The sequence below is a fragment of the Cetorhinus maximus genome, chromosome 28, assembly GCF_964194155.1.
Source record: "Cetorhinus maximus chromosome 28, sCetMax3.hap1.1, whole genome shotgun sequence".
NCBI lineage: Eukaryota > Metazoa > Chordata > Chondrichthyes > Lamniformes > Cetorhinidae > Cetorhinus > Cetorhinus maximus.
Window position 1 is genome coordinate 13,721,746 of NC_135906.1, and position 14,861 is coordinate 13,736,606.

Sequence of the window (14,861 nt, forward strand, 5' to 3'; positions counted from 1 at the left end):
GAGAAACTTGTCTTGCTGCTCACTCTGTTCAAGCCGTACACACCGTGAATCTGGTGTCACGAACTTGAGTGTGGTGGTGGGGGGGTGGGTGGGCCTCTGAGGGAAAAGGGGAACCCCCCCTACAGCTGTGCTGCATTTTTCCTTCAATGGTTATCTGGAGTGGGAACAAAAGAAGTTCTCTCCAAGGATGGGGGATTTTCAAAGATGTAGATCGTTTTTGTAAATCTTTATCTTCTTGAGCTCCATTGGTTGATGGTCATGTAACATTACGTGACATCAGGTTATACTCACAGTGGCATTTACCGGTTCAGTAACACTCACCATTAATACTCACAGACATTGGGGCGCTTGGGGACCAGAGCTTGATGATTACCATTCAGGATATGATAGGCAACTTGCCTGTATCCTAATCTTCAATTATAGGAGAGTCCTTCCTATTCCCTCTTTCCTACTGACCCAAAGCACCAGAACAATGCCATGAGCACATCCAGAGGTGATGCATGAATGACTTACAAATGAGAACTGAATTGTATCTGCCCTGACTCATTGCATGCTGTAGTAATGATGGCTTTATTTAGTGTGTAATGTACCTTTAAGAATGATACGTGTGAGGAGAGATCACATGATCAGTGGTAACCAATAGGAGCGTAGCGCGGGCTACCTCAGCAGTCAGTGTAGAGTTAGAGTTGGAGTTGAAAGCACACGTGTAGTTGCTGCTGAGTATATTGTAAATAAACTTAATGTTTCCACCCAAGAAGTGTATTAATAATAGCACAACTCAGCCACCCTACAACACATGCCTAGTACAAAACCTCACCAGACACACAGGGAATAAGGAAGGGCTGACCATACTGAGGATGAGGAGGGGGATGGATGGATGGATGAGTGGGTGGGGCGAGTAGGAATGGGATTGTTCTCAACTTCATATATAAAAATAAGTCAAAGACATTAGTTCCAAAGCATTTTATTTTCTACCGAGCACTTTCCTAACAATATGTCAAATGACAGAGATATAAGATATGTTTTAAATATACTTTTCACATTACCTAAATTTAAATTGACGTCCAATTGGCCTGACTTACATTGAACCAATATTTTGGGTTTATCTTTGAAATGCAAATTAATAGTTAACATTCGGCCCCTCTCTTAACTGCCTTCCCTGTTAAACTCTAAACTTTCCTCGTGCTTCATTGCCAATATGTCCCCTGAATAATTTTTATTATTCGTCTCCAAAGCAGGTATCGTTATTTTTTTTTTTGAAACGTGGATAGGATCGGACTGCGGGGATAGAACCCAAGTTTTACACATTGCACACTTTTATTGCCCATTCCCTTCTATGTCTATAATGGGCTTTGCAGGGACGGTGGTGGGTTAGATTCATCTTACCCCACGGTGGCCAAAGTTGTGCTTTACGTGAGATCTGCTCAGTCTTAAAGCCTTGTAAAGTCTTAAGCAGCCTCTGTAGATCTGTACTCTGCTGTTCTGTTCATGTGACCCCAACTCAATTTGTGTTTTCATTGTCTCCTTATATTCCCCAGGTTTATCTCTATTAGACAGAATGAAGTACTAATTCACCTTTCCCATCACTTTTTCCAGTTGTGGTTATCATTTTAACCTAATTTTCATGAGACCCAATGCCAGTTTTATTCTGTAAGTAGGTGAATCTGAACCTCTCGTCTTATACACTAATTCCAGGGTCTGACCTGTGTTAAAATGGCAATCACCTTGTTAAAACCAATTGCTGGTTAAACAGGTGACGGGCATTGATTATCCCATCTAAATAGGATAAAAAGACACAGCTTTGTGTGGAAGCTACTTGGAAGTCAGTAGCACGGAGGAGTTGTCTTGAAAATAAATCAGCTTGAACCAGCAGACCAGCCTGGATTAATTTTTCCACCACAACCTCTCATTGTGAGTAACAACCTAAACCCATCCAAATGGGGCAAAGTGGCCAAGGCCCACAACTGGGTATTCTTTTAACTCTTCATTGTCCCACGGATAACATACAAGCATCAATACACTGCTCCCTTTAAATTCAAACTGTACTCACAAACACTGTTCCCTTTAACTTCAAACAGTACTCACAAACACTATTACAAATTTAAAAAGCTATATAGGTCAGGCAGCATCTGTAGAGAGAAAAACAGATTTAACGTTACAGGTCTGTGACCTTTCATCCTATTCCCCTTCTCGTATTTAATCGGGTTCTCTTCTTCTCTCCACAGATGCTGCTTGACCAGTTGTGTATTTCCAACATTTTCTGTCTTTAGTTCAGAGTCCTCACGCCCACAGTATTTTGCTGTTGTATGAGTGTTTCATTCACTGCCACTTCTCTTCCAGGAAAGGCCGCCTAAGGAAATTCTACTCTTCACTCTGCCAGGATTCCTGTTGGTCCTCTTCTACCCCGTTCACCTTCATTGCGTTCTGTTCCCTTTTGATGAAAGGTCTTGACCTGAAAGGTCGACTCTGTTTCTCCCTCTACAGATTCAGCTTGACCCATTGAGTATTCCCAGCATGTCCTGGTATAACTCGCACACAGTTACCTTGAACTTCAAGGAAGTCTCACATTCACTGTTCCCTTTAACACTTTTTAATTTCAAACACCGCTTACCCTGGGGATCACTCGGAGTAGTGTGTGCCCACCTGTACAATGATCAGATCCATCCATGAGTCCACAATTGTAAATTGTCCCGATTTGACCCTAAGCACGCAGTTCTTATAACACAAAGATCCCATTGATGACAATGGATTGACACAACAACCACCCCCCCTACATTTGCTTGTGCCATCGTGAATTGATCACCTCCCCATCCTGGGTCAGTGAATAGCCCAATTATCACACAAGGAAATACCCTTGCTCTGGTCGACATTCAACCATCATCACACAAAAGGTGCTATGATGGGAAAAGCTCTCAGCTTACCAGGATTCTGAAAGGTTGCTGAATGAGTTTAGCTCCAGGGACAATTTTGATATTAACACTTTCCAAATGATGAGGCAGCCAATTCAGACTGGGGTGAACCATGGCCGCTACTCATCAAGCTGTAAATCCTGTTAACAGCTTAACCACAGGACTTCAACGACAGGGGAGTTGGTTAAGTAAATGTCATTGTGCAGCCTGATTACTCCATTATTTTCTTGGTTAACATGTGCATGGAGTTAATACATTGCATCTGTGCATCTGCATGAATAATTCCCTTTCAGCTCTCAGCTGCTTTTAAAAATGTTGTTCGAAGTCCCCTTGGTTCCTTGAGACGTGTTAGGTTATGAAACTTGGCCAGTTTACAAATCAGCCTTTACAGTACAACCACTTGGTCGGTTTACTTGTTAAACGTGTTCTTGTTCCAGGATTGGCTACGATTTTCCATCCCAATATTAACTTCAGTCAGTAAAATCAGCATTGCACATGATCCCATCAATGCCCCAACAGGCAGGTTGGGTTAAGATTGTCCTAGCTTCCTACTGATCCAGTTAAACAGGTGGTTAATATGACTTTAATCTATTAGGAGTCTGACCTTATTCTTCCTTACATGAATGTTGGGGTGCACACGATCTATTACTGAGGAATCTTCAGCTGCCTGGACCCTCGGCTCTAGATCTCTCCACCCGCACCCCCCCCACCCCCGCCAAACCTCTCTGCCTCTCTGTCCTCCTTTAAAGTCACTCCTCAAAACCTATGTCTTCGATCAAGCTTTTGGTCACTCCTCATGTGGCTCAGTGTCTAATTTTGTTTGATAGAACTCCTGTGACAGCCTTATGACATTTTACTATGTTAATGTCGCTATATAAGCACAAGTTGTTGAGAGACATGGAGAAATAAGCAGGCGTGTTACAAGAGCATTATTTTCAAATGATCTGTTAGTTCAAAATGTCAGAAAGTTGCTTAAAACTGGGGAAGGTTAGTCCTGATGTATTCCAGTTGGTGTTCTTTAAACCAACTGGAGTCCATGGTGGAATTCAGTGAGTCATGTGCTACTTCTCCCTCATTTCCCCAATGTCTGATTTTACCCAGGAAACCTCCGACTTAGGTATGGGTTCATTCGTGGTCATCAGCATCTAGGAAAACATAACATTATAGATTTTACATCTTCAATCTCGTCATATCTATATCTCGGAATACCTCAGCAATGCAGCATGTCTGTTAATGTCCATTTATATGACGCTTCTGCACATAAATATTGGGGCTTACACCACATGTGACTGAAAAGCCTTCAGCTGACAAGGCCCTAAGTTCTGGAACTCCCTTCCTAAACATCCCTGCCCCTCTCTCTCTCTCTCTCTACCTTTAAGGACAAACCTTAAAACCTTAATATCTCTCTGACTGAGGAAAGTGTCTTTTTGCACGAGATGTTAAATCAAGGCAAAACTCAGCAGGTCTGACAGCATCTGTGGAGAGGAAGACAGAGACAATGTTTCGAGTCCGTTTTTGTTTCAGATTTCCAGCATCCGCAGTATTTTGCTTTTATCTTATGTGTTAAATCAAGGCCCTGTCTACCCTCTCAGGGGGATGTAAAGGATCCCGTGGCACTATTTCGATGAAGAGCAGGGTAAATATCCTTTACATGAATGCGCCTACTACAAAAGGTGAGGACTGTCGGCAAAGACAGACAAAAAAACAGTAATTGCAGTCACGTAGCTGAGCTCCACGGGAGATGGTGGTGTAATAGTGCAATGATAATGTCATTGGGCTAGTAATCTAGTGATCCAGGCTAATACTCTAGAGGGATGGGTTCAAATCCCGCCGTGGCACCTGGTGGGATTGAAATTCAATTAATTTAAGAAAATCTGAAATTCAAAGCTAGTCTGTGGGTAATCAATAGCTATAAAAATCCATCTGGTTCACTAGTGTCCTTTAGGGAAGGAAATCTGCAGTCCTTACCTGGTCTGGCCTACATGTAACTCCAGAGCCAAATGTGCTTGACTCATAACTGCCCTCAAGGGCACTTAGGGATGCCCATCAAATGCTGGCCTTGCCAGCGACACACACCATGAAAGATTTTTCTTAAAATTGGCCTGTGGATCGAGTGATGCTCAATGTCAAGCAGTAAGAGATTCCACCTAAAATCAGCACTAAAAGTAGCAACACAGGTTGATAATCCATTCAAAAGGAGCAAAGTACCGGGTTTCATTTCTGGAAGGATAGAATTGAAAAGCAGAGAACCCTCAGTTATGTGGATAGATTCGAGAGGTTGAGACTCTTTCCCTTGGGGAAGAGGACGTTGATAGAGGTGTTCAAAATCATGAGGGGTCTGGACAGAACAGACAGGGAAACTGTGCCCATTGGTGGAAGGATCGAGAACTAGAGGGCACAGACTTAACAAAATTGGCAAAAGAAGCAATGGCGACATGAGGAAAACCTTTTTCACGCAGCGAGTGGTTAGGATCTGGAATGAGCGTGTGGTGGAGACAGGTTCAACCAAGGCATTCAAGAGGTAATTGGATTATTATTGGAAAAGGAATGACGAGGAGACAGAGGAGTGGCATTAAGGAAATTTCTCCTACCTGTTGGCACAGACATAATGGGCTTTCTTTGCTGTGGCAATTCTATGATTTGAAATTGCCATGCTATAAGAAGGATGTGAACGCATTGGAGAGGGTGCAGAAGAGATTTACAAGAATGGTTCCAAGGATGAGACACTTCAGTTATGAGGAAAGATTGGAGAAGTTGGGGCTGTTTTCCTTGGAGAGAAAAAGGTGAAGAGGGGACTTGACAGACATTTTCAAAATAACGAGGGGTCTGGACAGAGTGGATAGGGAGAAGCTGTTCCCCTCATAAACAGATCGACAACCCACAGTTTTAAAGTGTTTCACAAAAGAAGCATATGCGAAATGAGAACAAACTTTTTCACACGGCGAGTAGTTAGGGTTTGGAATGCACTGCCTGGAAGTGTGGTGGAGGCAGGTTCAACTGAGGCATTCAAGAGGGCATTGGATGATTATTTAAACAGAAACAATGTGCAGGGTTACGGGGAAAGGTAGGAGAATGGCGCTAAGTTAAAATGCTCATTGAGCTGGTGCAGACATGATGGGCCGAATGGCCTCCTTCTACAATGTAACAATTCTGTGATTCTGTGATTGGTTAGACCATATTTAAAGTGCGGTGTACAGTCCTAGTCTCCTTATTACAGCAAAAGATATAGAGGCGTTGGAGAAGGTGCCAAAATGATATTTCCAATCATGTTACCAGAGACGAGAGGTTATAATGTTGAACAGGTTGGGGTGCTTTACTCTAGAAAAACAGAGGCTGGGAGTTGTCTTAATAGAGGTCTTGAAAATTATGAAAGGATTTAATAAAGCAAACATGGAGAAGGTGTTTTCACTTGTTGAGGGGAGGCCAAAACTAGGGGCCATAAAATAAGATAGTCATTAAATGGAGTTTGGGATGAATTTATTTACCACCGAGTGGTTAGAATGTGGAACTCGGTACCACTGGAAACGTTGAGGTGAATATTATAGATGTTTTAACGGGGAAGCTGGGTAAACACATGGGCCAGAATTTTCCGTTCGTCAGGCGGGCGCCATAACCGAGTGTAAAATGACACGAGATGATGTTGGGCGAGGTGTCCCGACGTCATCGCGCACTCGGGCGATATCGGTCAGCAGGCGCACGCGGGAGTTGGCAGTGCGCCCGCCGACAATGGACAGGCCTATTCAGGCCACTAAAGCGCCAATTAAACGTAATTTTTTTGCTGCCCGTCCAAACCCTTATGGTTGGCGGGGGTGGGCGAAAAGGCCAAAGCGGCCTTTGGATTTTTTTTAGGAAACCTCATCCACGGGCGGGATGAGGTTTCCAACAGCGATTGAAAATTGAAGTAAAATTTTAACATTTCATTCACGGCGTGTCCCTGCTGATGTGACAGAGTCACACGCGAGGGGGACGTGTGTTTTTTTTAACGTTCTTTATTTTTTAAGTTTCAAACAGCTTCACCTCCCTGAGGCAGCTCGGTGGCTCAGGGAGCTTTTCCTGCGCGCGAGTGTGCGCTCCTGCGCAAAGTTCCCCCGCTCGCCCTCCTCACCCGGCCACACAAAGCGGCGCTAAGCCCTGCGCCACACATTTCAAAACCGGGCGGGGCCTTCATTGGCCCAGCGGCGTCGAATTGCCGTCCAATGGCAGGCAGCGGCCAGCTTCCCAGCCACTGCCCCCCCCCACCCCCGCCAAGCCCGCCCAACGAGGGCAAAGTCCTGGCCGGGAGGGAGAAAGGGACGTGAAAGTGGATATAGGTGAAGAGGAATGGGAAGCAGGCTCATCGATTAGCCTGAACACCCAGTTTCTCTGCTACAAATAAATAAAAGGACCGGTTCTTCCCCGGTTGGTCACTCACTCACCGCCACATTGTAAGTGTTCGAGGTGGAAGAGAACTTCTCCGACGTTTCAGTCCTCTTAGGCCGCCAAATTCTGTTAAACCACATCCGGTATTCTCTCCTCACCTGGGAACGTAACCGAATACAGGGACTGTATGTTACGAATGAGCCTAACAGATGCCAAGCATTGAAGACAAAACCGTCCACTAATGCGAGTAAAAGTCCATCTCTGCTGCACGTCAACATGAAAAACTTGCCAACTGCAAAACATTAGACTGTCTTTTCGCTTTTTGTTACACGGCAAACACATCCATTTATGTACGTCAGTCACAATCTGTGGAATTCTTTACCGCAGAGGGCTGTAGAGGCTGGGTCGATAAGTATATTCAAGGCTGTGTTGACAGATATTTTTTAATCAGTAAGGGAATCAAGGGTTATGGGGGAAAAGGCAGGAAAGTGGAGTTGAGGATTATCAGATCAGCCATGATCTCATTGAATGGGGGAGCAGGCTCAATGGGCCGAATGGCCTGCTTCTGCTCCTGCATCTTATGGTCACAGGAACGACACAACATTCAGCATTTTCCATTGATGTACATCAGCACACACATTCACATGTACACGTACGCTCTCACACAGACACGCACACGTACGCTCTCACACAGACACGCACACGTACGCTCTCACACAGACACGCACACGTACGCTCTCACACAGACACGCACACGTACGCTCTCACACAGACACGCACACGTACGCTCTCACACAGACACGCACACGTACGCTCTCACACAGACACGCACACGTACGCTCTCACACAGACACGCACACGTACGCTCTCACACAGACACGCACACGTACGCTCTCACACAGACACGCACACGTACGCTCTCACACAGACACGCACACGTACGCTCTCACACAGACACGCACACGTACGCTCTCACACAGACACGCACACGTACGCTCTCACACAGACACGCACACGTACGCTCTCACACAGACACGCACACGTACGCTCTCACACAGACACGCACACGTACGCTCTCACACAGACACGCACACGTACGCTCTCACACAGACACGCACACGTACGCTCTCACACAGACACGCACACGTACGCTCTCACACAGACACGCACACGTACGCTCTCACACAGACACGCACACGTACGCTCTCACACAGACACGCACACGTACGCTCACACCATTGACACAAATACGCATCAAATATACATTCAAACCAGTTACAGAAATGTAACTGCAACTCTTAATCAGGGCAGAGCGTGTAAGAAAATTCAAGTAGCAAAGTTGTCTACCTTCTTGTTTAACAAGCAGTAAACGATGAAAATGAATATGCCCTGGACAACGTTCAACATGGTGAATAAATAGGACATCACGATCGTCCCCTCCTTGATCTGAAACAAGCCGAATACCCAGGAACAGCCCAGCAGGATAAATTGTGCTACTGCTTTGAAGGTGAGCATCCTGTGAAAAGACAGGAACAGGTATTGTGTGAAAACCTTTCAAACATTGGAAGAAATGTTTATATTACACACTGGAAACACTGATCTGCAGAGGGGTGCGGTTTTAGATGTAGCATGTGCTCTCCAGGACACCCCAAATCGGACATTATTCCTGAATATGGACAACCCATTTGACCATGAAAGGCATCGCAACAATGTTTGACCCGATCATTCTCTGACATCCAGTTTCCATCACAGATTGCTGGATGAAGATTCTAAGGAGAAGCCCTGGTTGATTTTCCCATTCCTTAATATTGTTACAATTTGGAACTTTCTTTACTCATTCACGGTATGTGGGCTTCTCTGGCTGGGCCAGCGTTTATTGCCCATCCCTAATTGCCCTTGAGAAGGTGGTGGGTGAGCTGCCTTCTTGAGCCCCTGCAGTCCATGTGGTGTAGGTACACCCACAGTGCTGTTAGGGAGGGAGTTCCAGGATTTTGACCCAGCGGCAGTGAAGGAACGGCGATATATTTCCAAGTCAGAATGGTGAGTGGCTTGGAAGAGAACTTCCAGGTGGTGGTGTTCCCATGTGTCTGCTCCCCTTGTCCTTCTGGATGGTAGTGGTCGTGGGTTTGGACGGTGCTGTCTAAGGAGCCTTGGTGAGTTCCTGCAGTGCATCTTGTAGATGGTACATGCTGCTGCTACTGTGTGTCAGTGGTGGAGGGAGTGAATGTTTGTGGATGTAGTGACAATCAAGAGCGCTCTTTTGCTCTGGGCGCTGTCAAGCTTCTTGAGTGTTGTTGGAGCTGGACTTGTCCAGGCAAGTGGGGAGTATTCCATCACTCTCCTGACTTGTGCCTTGTAGATGGTGGACAGGCTGTGGGGAGTCAGGAGGTGAGTTACTCATTGCAGGATTCCCAGCCTCTGACCTGCTCTTGTAGCCACAGTATTTATATAGATAGTCCAGTTCAGTTTCTGGTCAATGGTAACTCCCAAGCTGTTGATAGTGGGGGATTCAGTGATGATAATGTCATTGAATGTCAAGGGACAATGGTTAGATTCTCTCTTGTTGGAGATGATCATTTCCTGACACTTGTGTGACGCGAATGTTACTTGCCACTTGTCAGCCCAAGCCTGGATATTGTCCAGATCTTGTTGTATTTGGACATGGACTGCTTCAGTATCTGAGGAGTCGTGAATGGTGCTGAACATTGTGCAATCATCAGCGAACATCCCCACTTCTGACCTTATGATGGAAGGAAGGTCATTGATGAAGCAGCTGAAGATGGTTGGGCCGAGGACACTACCCTGAGGAACTCCTGCAGTGATGCCCTAGAGCTGAGATGATTGACCTTCACTGACCACAACCATCTCCCTTTGTGCTAGGTATGACTCCAACCAGCAAAATGTTTTCCCCTGATTCCCATTGACTCCAGTTTTGCTAGGGCTCCTTAATGCCACACTCGGTCAAATGAGGCCTTGATGTCAAGGGCAGTCATTCTCACCTCACCTCGGGAGTTCAACTCTTTTTTCCCATGTTTGAGCCAAAGCTGTAATGAGGTCAGGAGCTGAGTGGCCCTGACGGAACCCAAACTGAGCGTCAGTGAGCAGGTTATTGCTGAGCAAGTGCCGCTTGATAGCACTGTTGATGACCTCTTCCATTACTTTACCGAAGATTGAGAGTAGACTGATGGGGAGGTAATTGGCCGGGTTGGATTTGTCCTGCTTTTTGTGTACAGGACATACCTGGGCAATTTTCCACATAGCTGGGTAGATGCCAGTGTTGTAGCTGTACTGGAACAGCTTGGCTAGGAGCAAGGCAAGTTCTGGAGCACAGGTCTTCAGTAATATTGCCGGAATATTGTCAGGGCCTATAGCCTTTGCAGAATCCAGTGCCTTCAGCCGTTTCTTAATATCACGTAGAGTGAATCAAATTGGTTGAAGACTGGCATCTGTGACGCTGGGGACCTCCAGGGTAGGCTGAGATGGATCATCCACTTGGCACTTCTGGCTGAAGACTGTTGCAACTGCTTCAGTTTTGCACTGATGTTCTGGGCTCCCCCATCATTGAGGATGGGGATATTTGTGGAGCCTCCTCCTCCACTGAGTTGTTTAATTGTCCACCACCATTCACAACTGGATGTGCCAGGACCATAGAGCTTAGAACTGATCTGTTGGTTGTGGAGTCACTTAGCTCTGCCTATCACATGCTCCTACGCTGTTTGTCACGGAAGTAGTCCTGAGTTGTATCTTCCTGAGTTCATTGTGGGTCATTTTGTGCGTGCTGTTGGGGAGGGTTTAAACTAACTCGACAGGGGTGTGGGAACCAGGAGAGAATATTATAAGGTAATATCAGGGTGCACAGAATGCTGGGAGAGGCAGATAGCACTAAAACAGAGAATAGTAAGTTAATAGATGGACTCGGAGTAAGGGAGCAAGTAATGAAGTCTAGTTCAGGGTTACACTGCATGTATGTGAATGCACGGACTATAGTTAATAAAACTGGGGAGTTACAGGCACAGGTTACTTTGTGGGGTTATGTTGCTATGGTGATAATGGAGACCTGGGGCAGAATTTTCTGCCTGTTGGGTGGGCCATGTGGGAGTGGGCAGGTGCGGACCCGATCACTGCCCGCGATCGGGTCTGTGCCGCCATTTTACGTGGGCAGGCCAATTAAGGCCCGCCCAGTGTGAAGCGTGGCTCCCGAGGACAGTGGGAGTGGGCAGGCGGTGGCGGGGCTGCTATAACCACCAGGTCCAATGGCGACCTGGCGGCCTGTTTAAAAATGCTCCTGCAGACTTGCAAAGGCTGACAAACATGACCAGCAGAAGGGCTGCCCAGAGCGCTGCTGGTGAGCAGGCCAGGCAGGAGGGTAGGGCAAAGGGGGCCACTGTGCCCCTCGTTTCTCAGGCGATTGCCTCGCTGCCCTCCTCCAGGAGGTGGCAGCACAGCGGGAGGTCCTCGTTCTGAGGGACGGGAGGAGGAGGCCCCCTCCACATGACACAACGCGCCCGGGAGGAGGTGGCGGAGGTGGTGAGCTCCTGTGACGTGGTGCGGCGCACCTGGATCCAGTGTCGCAAGCGCTTCAATGACCTCTTGCGCTCTGGAACAGTGAGGACAATTTTGGCATTGGGCACTGAACCCAGCAGGTAGGCTTTACCCCCTACTGCCCCCCCTCAACTCTGAGTGTAGTTATTGCATTGAATCATTGACAGTATGTGTCCTTTGCTGGGTGGGCCAGCAGGTATTGGCCATGCCGAGGTCACCCTGACAGGGTGGTGAAGAGATGGGTTCTGTGCCCGCAGCGTGTGGTACACTGAGACCCACATTACCGGTTTGGGGGCAGCCTGGAGGAGCTGCACCTGGGCACAGTGCTGGAACTCCAGAACATGTCCAACTCAGGGTGATGACGTGCTGGGAGGGGAGCTTCAAGGTGGAATGGCACTGAACCACCTGCTGCCTTCTGCGCTCCACGTGCTTGCGTCTCCTTGCTATGGAAGGTGAGACCGTGTGGTGCCTAATGTGATGTCGGCTGCATTTGGCCAAGGAGGGGGGACAAGCCTGGCATCTTTGTGTGAATGTTCGGCAGCTGCGGGGTGAGAAGGCACTGGAGCCCTGATATGTCCCACTCTGGTTGGGGTGGGCCGTGTGCGAAGAGAGTCCAGGTACAATTTGCACTAATCAATGATCTTCTCTCATTTTCAGGAGAAGAACATTCATAATGCTGCAGAGCGGGCGAGGACTGGCGGAGGGCTGACCCAGTTGGCCATCATTACCAGGTTCGAGTAGGCCCTTGATCTGGAGGGGCACCATGTGCCCAGGCCCACCGGTGTTGGTGAGGCTGGGGTGCCACGGGGAGGCATGTTTGCCCAGCAGTGAGGTCACCATTCGTGTCCCAGCAGCCATGGCACTGCTGAATGTTCAGTGATTGAAGTTTGCAACATGGTTTGACCATTGCTTATGGAAGGATGAGTGCAGAATGATCCGGGGGACAGGGATGCACATTGACATTGTCTCCACATTAACTGATCCAATGTCCTTGTTCTTCCTTTCAGCATCATCAGAGCAGGGCCGGGAGGAGGAGAAGCAGAGACCCCCTCTCACACCTGAGGGCCCTGAAGTCTCACCAGCGTCACACCATCTCTGCCAGGCAGGCACCAGTGCAGATACTAGCACCTCGGTGGGAGTTAGAACATCGGCTAGTGTCCCAGGGCACAGCGGTGAGGGCACTTCACAGTCGCTCGAGGAGCTGGCAGAGACAGAGAGTGCCCATGGCGCCAGCAGTCGGAGGACTGCAGGGGACCAGGCACATGCTCAGTAGGTGCCTGATGATGTGTCTCTGGAGTCGTCCGTGAGGCAGCAAAGGCTGGAAGTGCAGCAGGATGTGCGGGAGGGTCTGGCGGAGATACATGAGGCTATGCTTGGCTTGGTCTCCGTGATGGAGGAGTCCACGTGGATCATCGCCGATGCAATGAGCCTCATGGCCAAGCGCCAGGCATCCTTAATGGAGAGAGTGGCGACTCTCGTGGAGAGGCTCCTCCAGGAGACTCATCAGGGCTTCCTGGGGATGCGCTCAGACCAGCAAGCCCTCACATCGGCATTGACCTCAGCTGGTCAGTGCCAGTGTGGGAGATGATCTGGGCACCAAGTTTCCCAGCTCTGTGCCCATCCATCCACGGTGAGCAGGGAGGTCCAAAGCGAGCTCACGTCTCTGCGGGCTCCTCTCAGGGCGCTCCAGATGAGGGCAGCAGCTACTCCACCCCTCTGCAGTGACAGTGGCATCCAGCGAGGCTGCGACGACTGAGGAGGTGCCAGCTGTGGAACTGGCAGCTCCCTCCCAGGCGGGGCCAGCACAGGCTCCACGGGCCAGAGGTTGGTCGCCAAGGTCATTGAGGCCAACAGGACAGCAGAGTGAGCAGTCTGGCTCAGATGGTAGTGCCAGCAAGGGGACAGCACCAAGATGTAGCACCCAAAAGCATAAATTTAAGGCACTTTTGGCACACCACGGGTTTCTCACTGGTGCTTTTGTGTTGCCCCTGCAATGAGGCCATGATTAGTTGGTGTGGTGTTTAACACCTTTGTCATTTTGTTTCCTTAAGTTCATTTTGTTATATCATTAAATTTAGACATGTGACCATGGCTGAGGGTGCCTCTTTTCCTCTGCAGGTGTATGGTTACCCATGATGTTATGACTAAGTTGTGTCACATTGAGCTTTATTGACAAGACTCTTAGTTAATGTCCCTTTCCAAGCAGATCTAGCACTCAGGTATCGAGTTTGGAGCCTGCAGCACGGACTTTTGTCGGAGGTCCATCTGTAGTGTTCTAGCTGACTAAAGCCTCCCGGGTGTCCCTGCCTCCCTGCAGTATGCCTGGCTCAGCGTCTACCCCCTCAGCATTTCCCTGTGCTCATCCTCGGACTCACTGCTGGACTCGTGTGCTGCAGCAGACACTGTGTCTACATCTTCTTCGTCCACTGTGTCCCCCCTTTCCAGCGCCAGGTTGTGGAGAGCGCAGCGTGCAACCACTATCAGCGAGACACGGTCTGGGGGGTACTGGAGTGCACCCCCTGATCGGTCCAGGCATCGGAAGCGCATCTTGAGAAGATCGATGGCTCTCTCCACCACAGCCCTTGTGGAGCCCTGGCTCCTATGTAGCGCTCCTCAGCTTCTGTTCTTGGATGGTGGAGAGGCATCATGAGCCACCTTCTGAGGGGATAGCCCTTGTCACCCAGCAGCCATCCATCCAGCCGGGCTGGAGCACTGAAGAGCCCCAGCACCTGGGAGTGTCTGAGGATGTAGGCGTTGTGGGAGCTGCCTGGGTACCTGGCACAGACTTGTAGAATCAGCATCCTGTGATCACACACTATCTGCACGTTCATGGAGTGGAAGCCCTTCCTGTTGACGAAGGCACCGGGCTCACCTGCTGGCGCCTTGATGGCCACATGTGTACAGTCTATTCCCCCTGGACGCGGGGGAAGCCAGCAATGGCCGTGAAGCCTCTGGCTCGCTGTGCCTGGTTTGCCTGGTCCCAGCAGAAGTGGATGAAGGTCAATGCACGCCTGAACAGAGCGTCTGTGACCTGCTTGACACAAGTGTGTA

General features: G+C 48.5%; 1 protein-coding gene across 1 annotated transcript in view; it reads right to left on the reverse strand.

The window, feature by feature from the left end:
* Window positions 1-956: 956 nt before the first annotated feature.
* Window positions 957-14,861, reverse strand: part of LOC144668811 (adhesion G protein-coupled receptor E3-like) — a 69,025-nt gene continuing 55,120 nt past the window's right edge. Inside the window, exons 14-16 of the mRNA XM_078531185.1 lie at window positions 8,616-8,784; window positions 7,325-7,426; window positions 957-4,054 (exon numbers count right to left, since the gene is read on the reverse strand). Coding sequence (XP_078387311.1) covers window positions 3,971-4,054; window positions 7,325-7,426; window positions 8,616-8,784 — 355 coding nt within the window. The 3' untranslated portion in view covers window positions 957-3,970. The remainder of the gene's footprint in view (window positions 4,055-7,324; window positions 7,427-8,615; window positions 8,785-14,861) is intronic.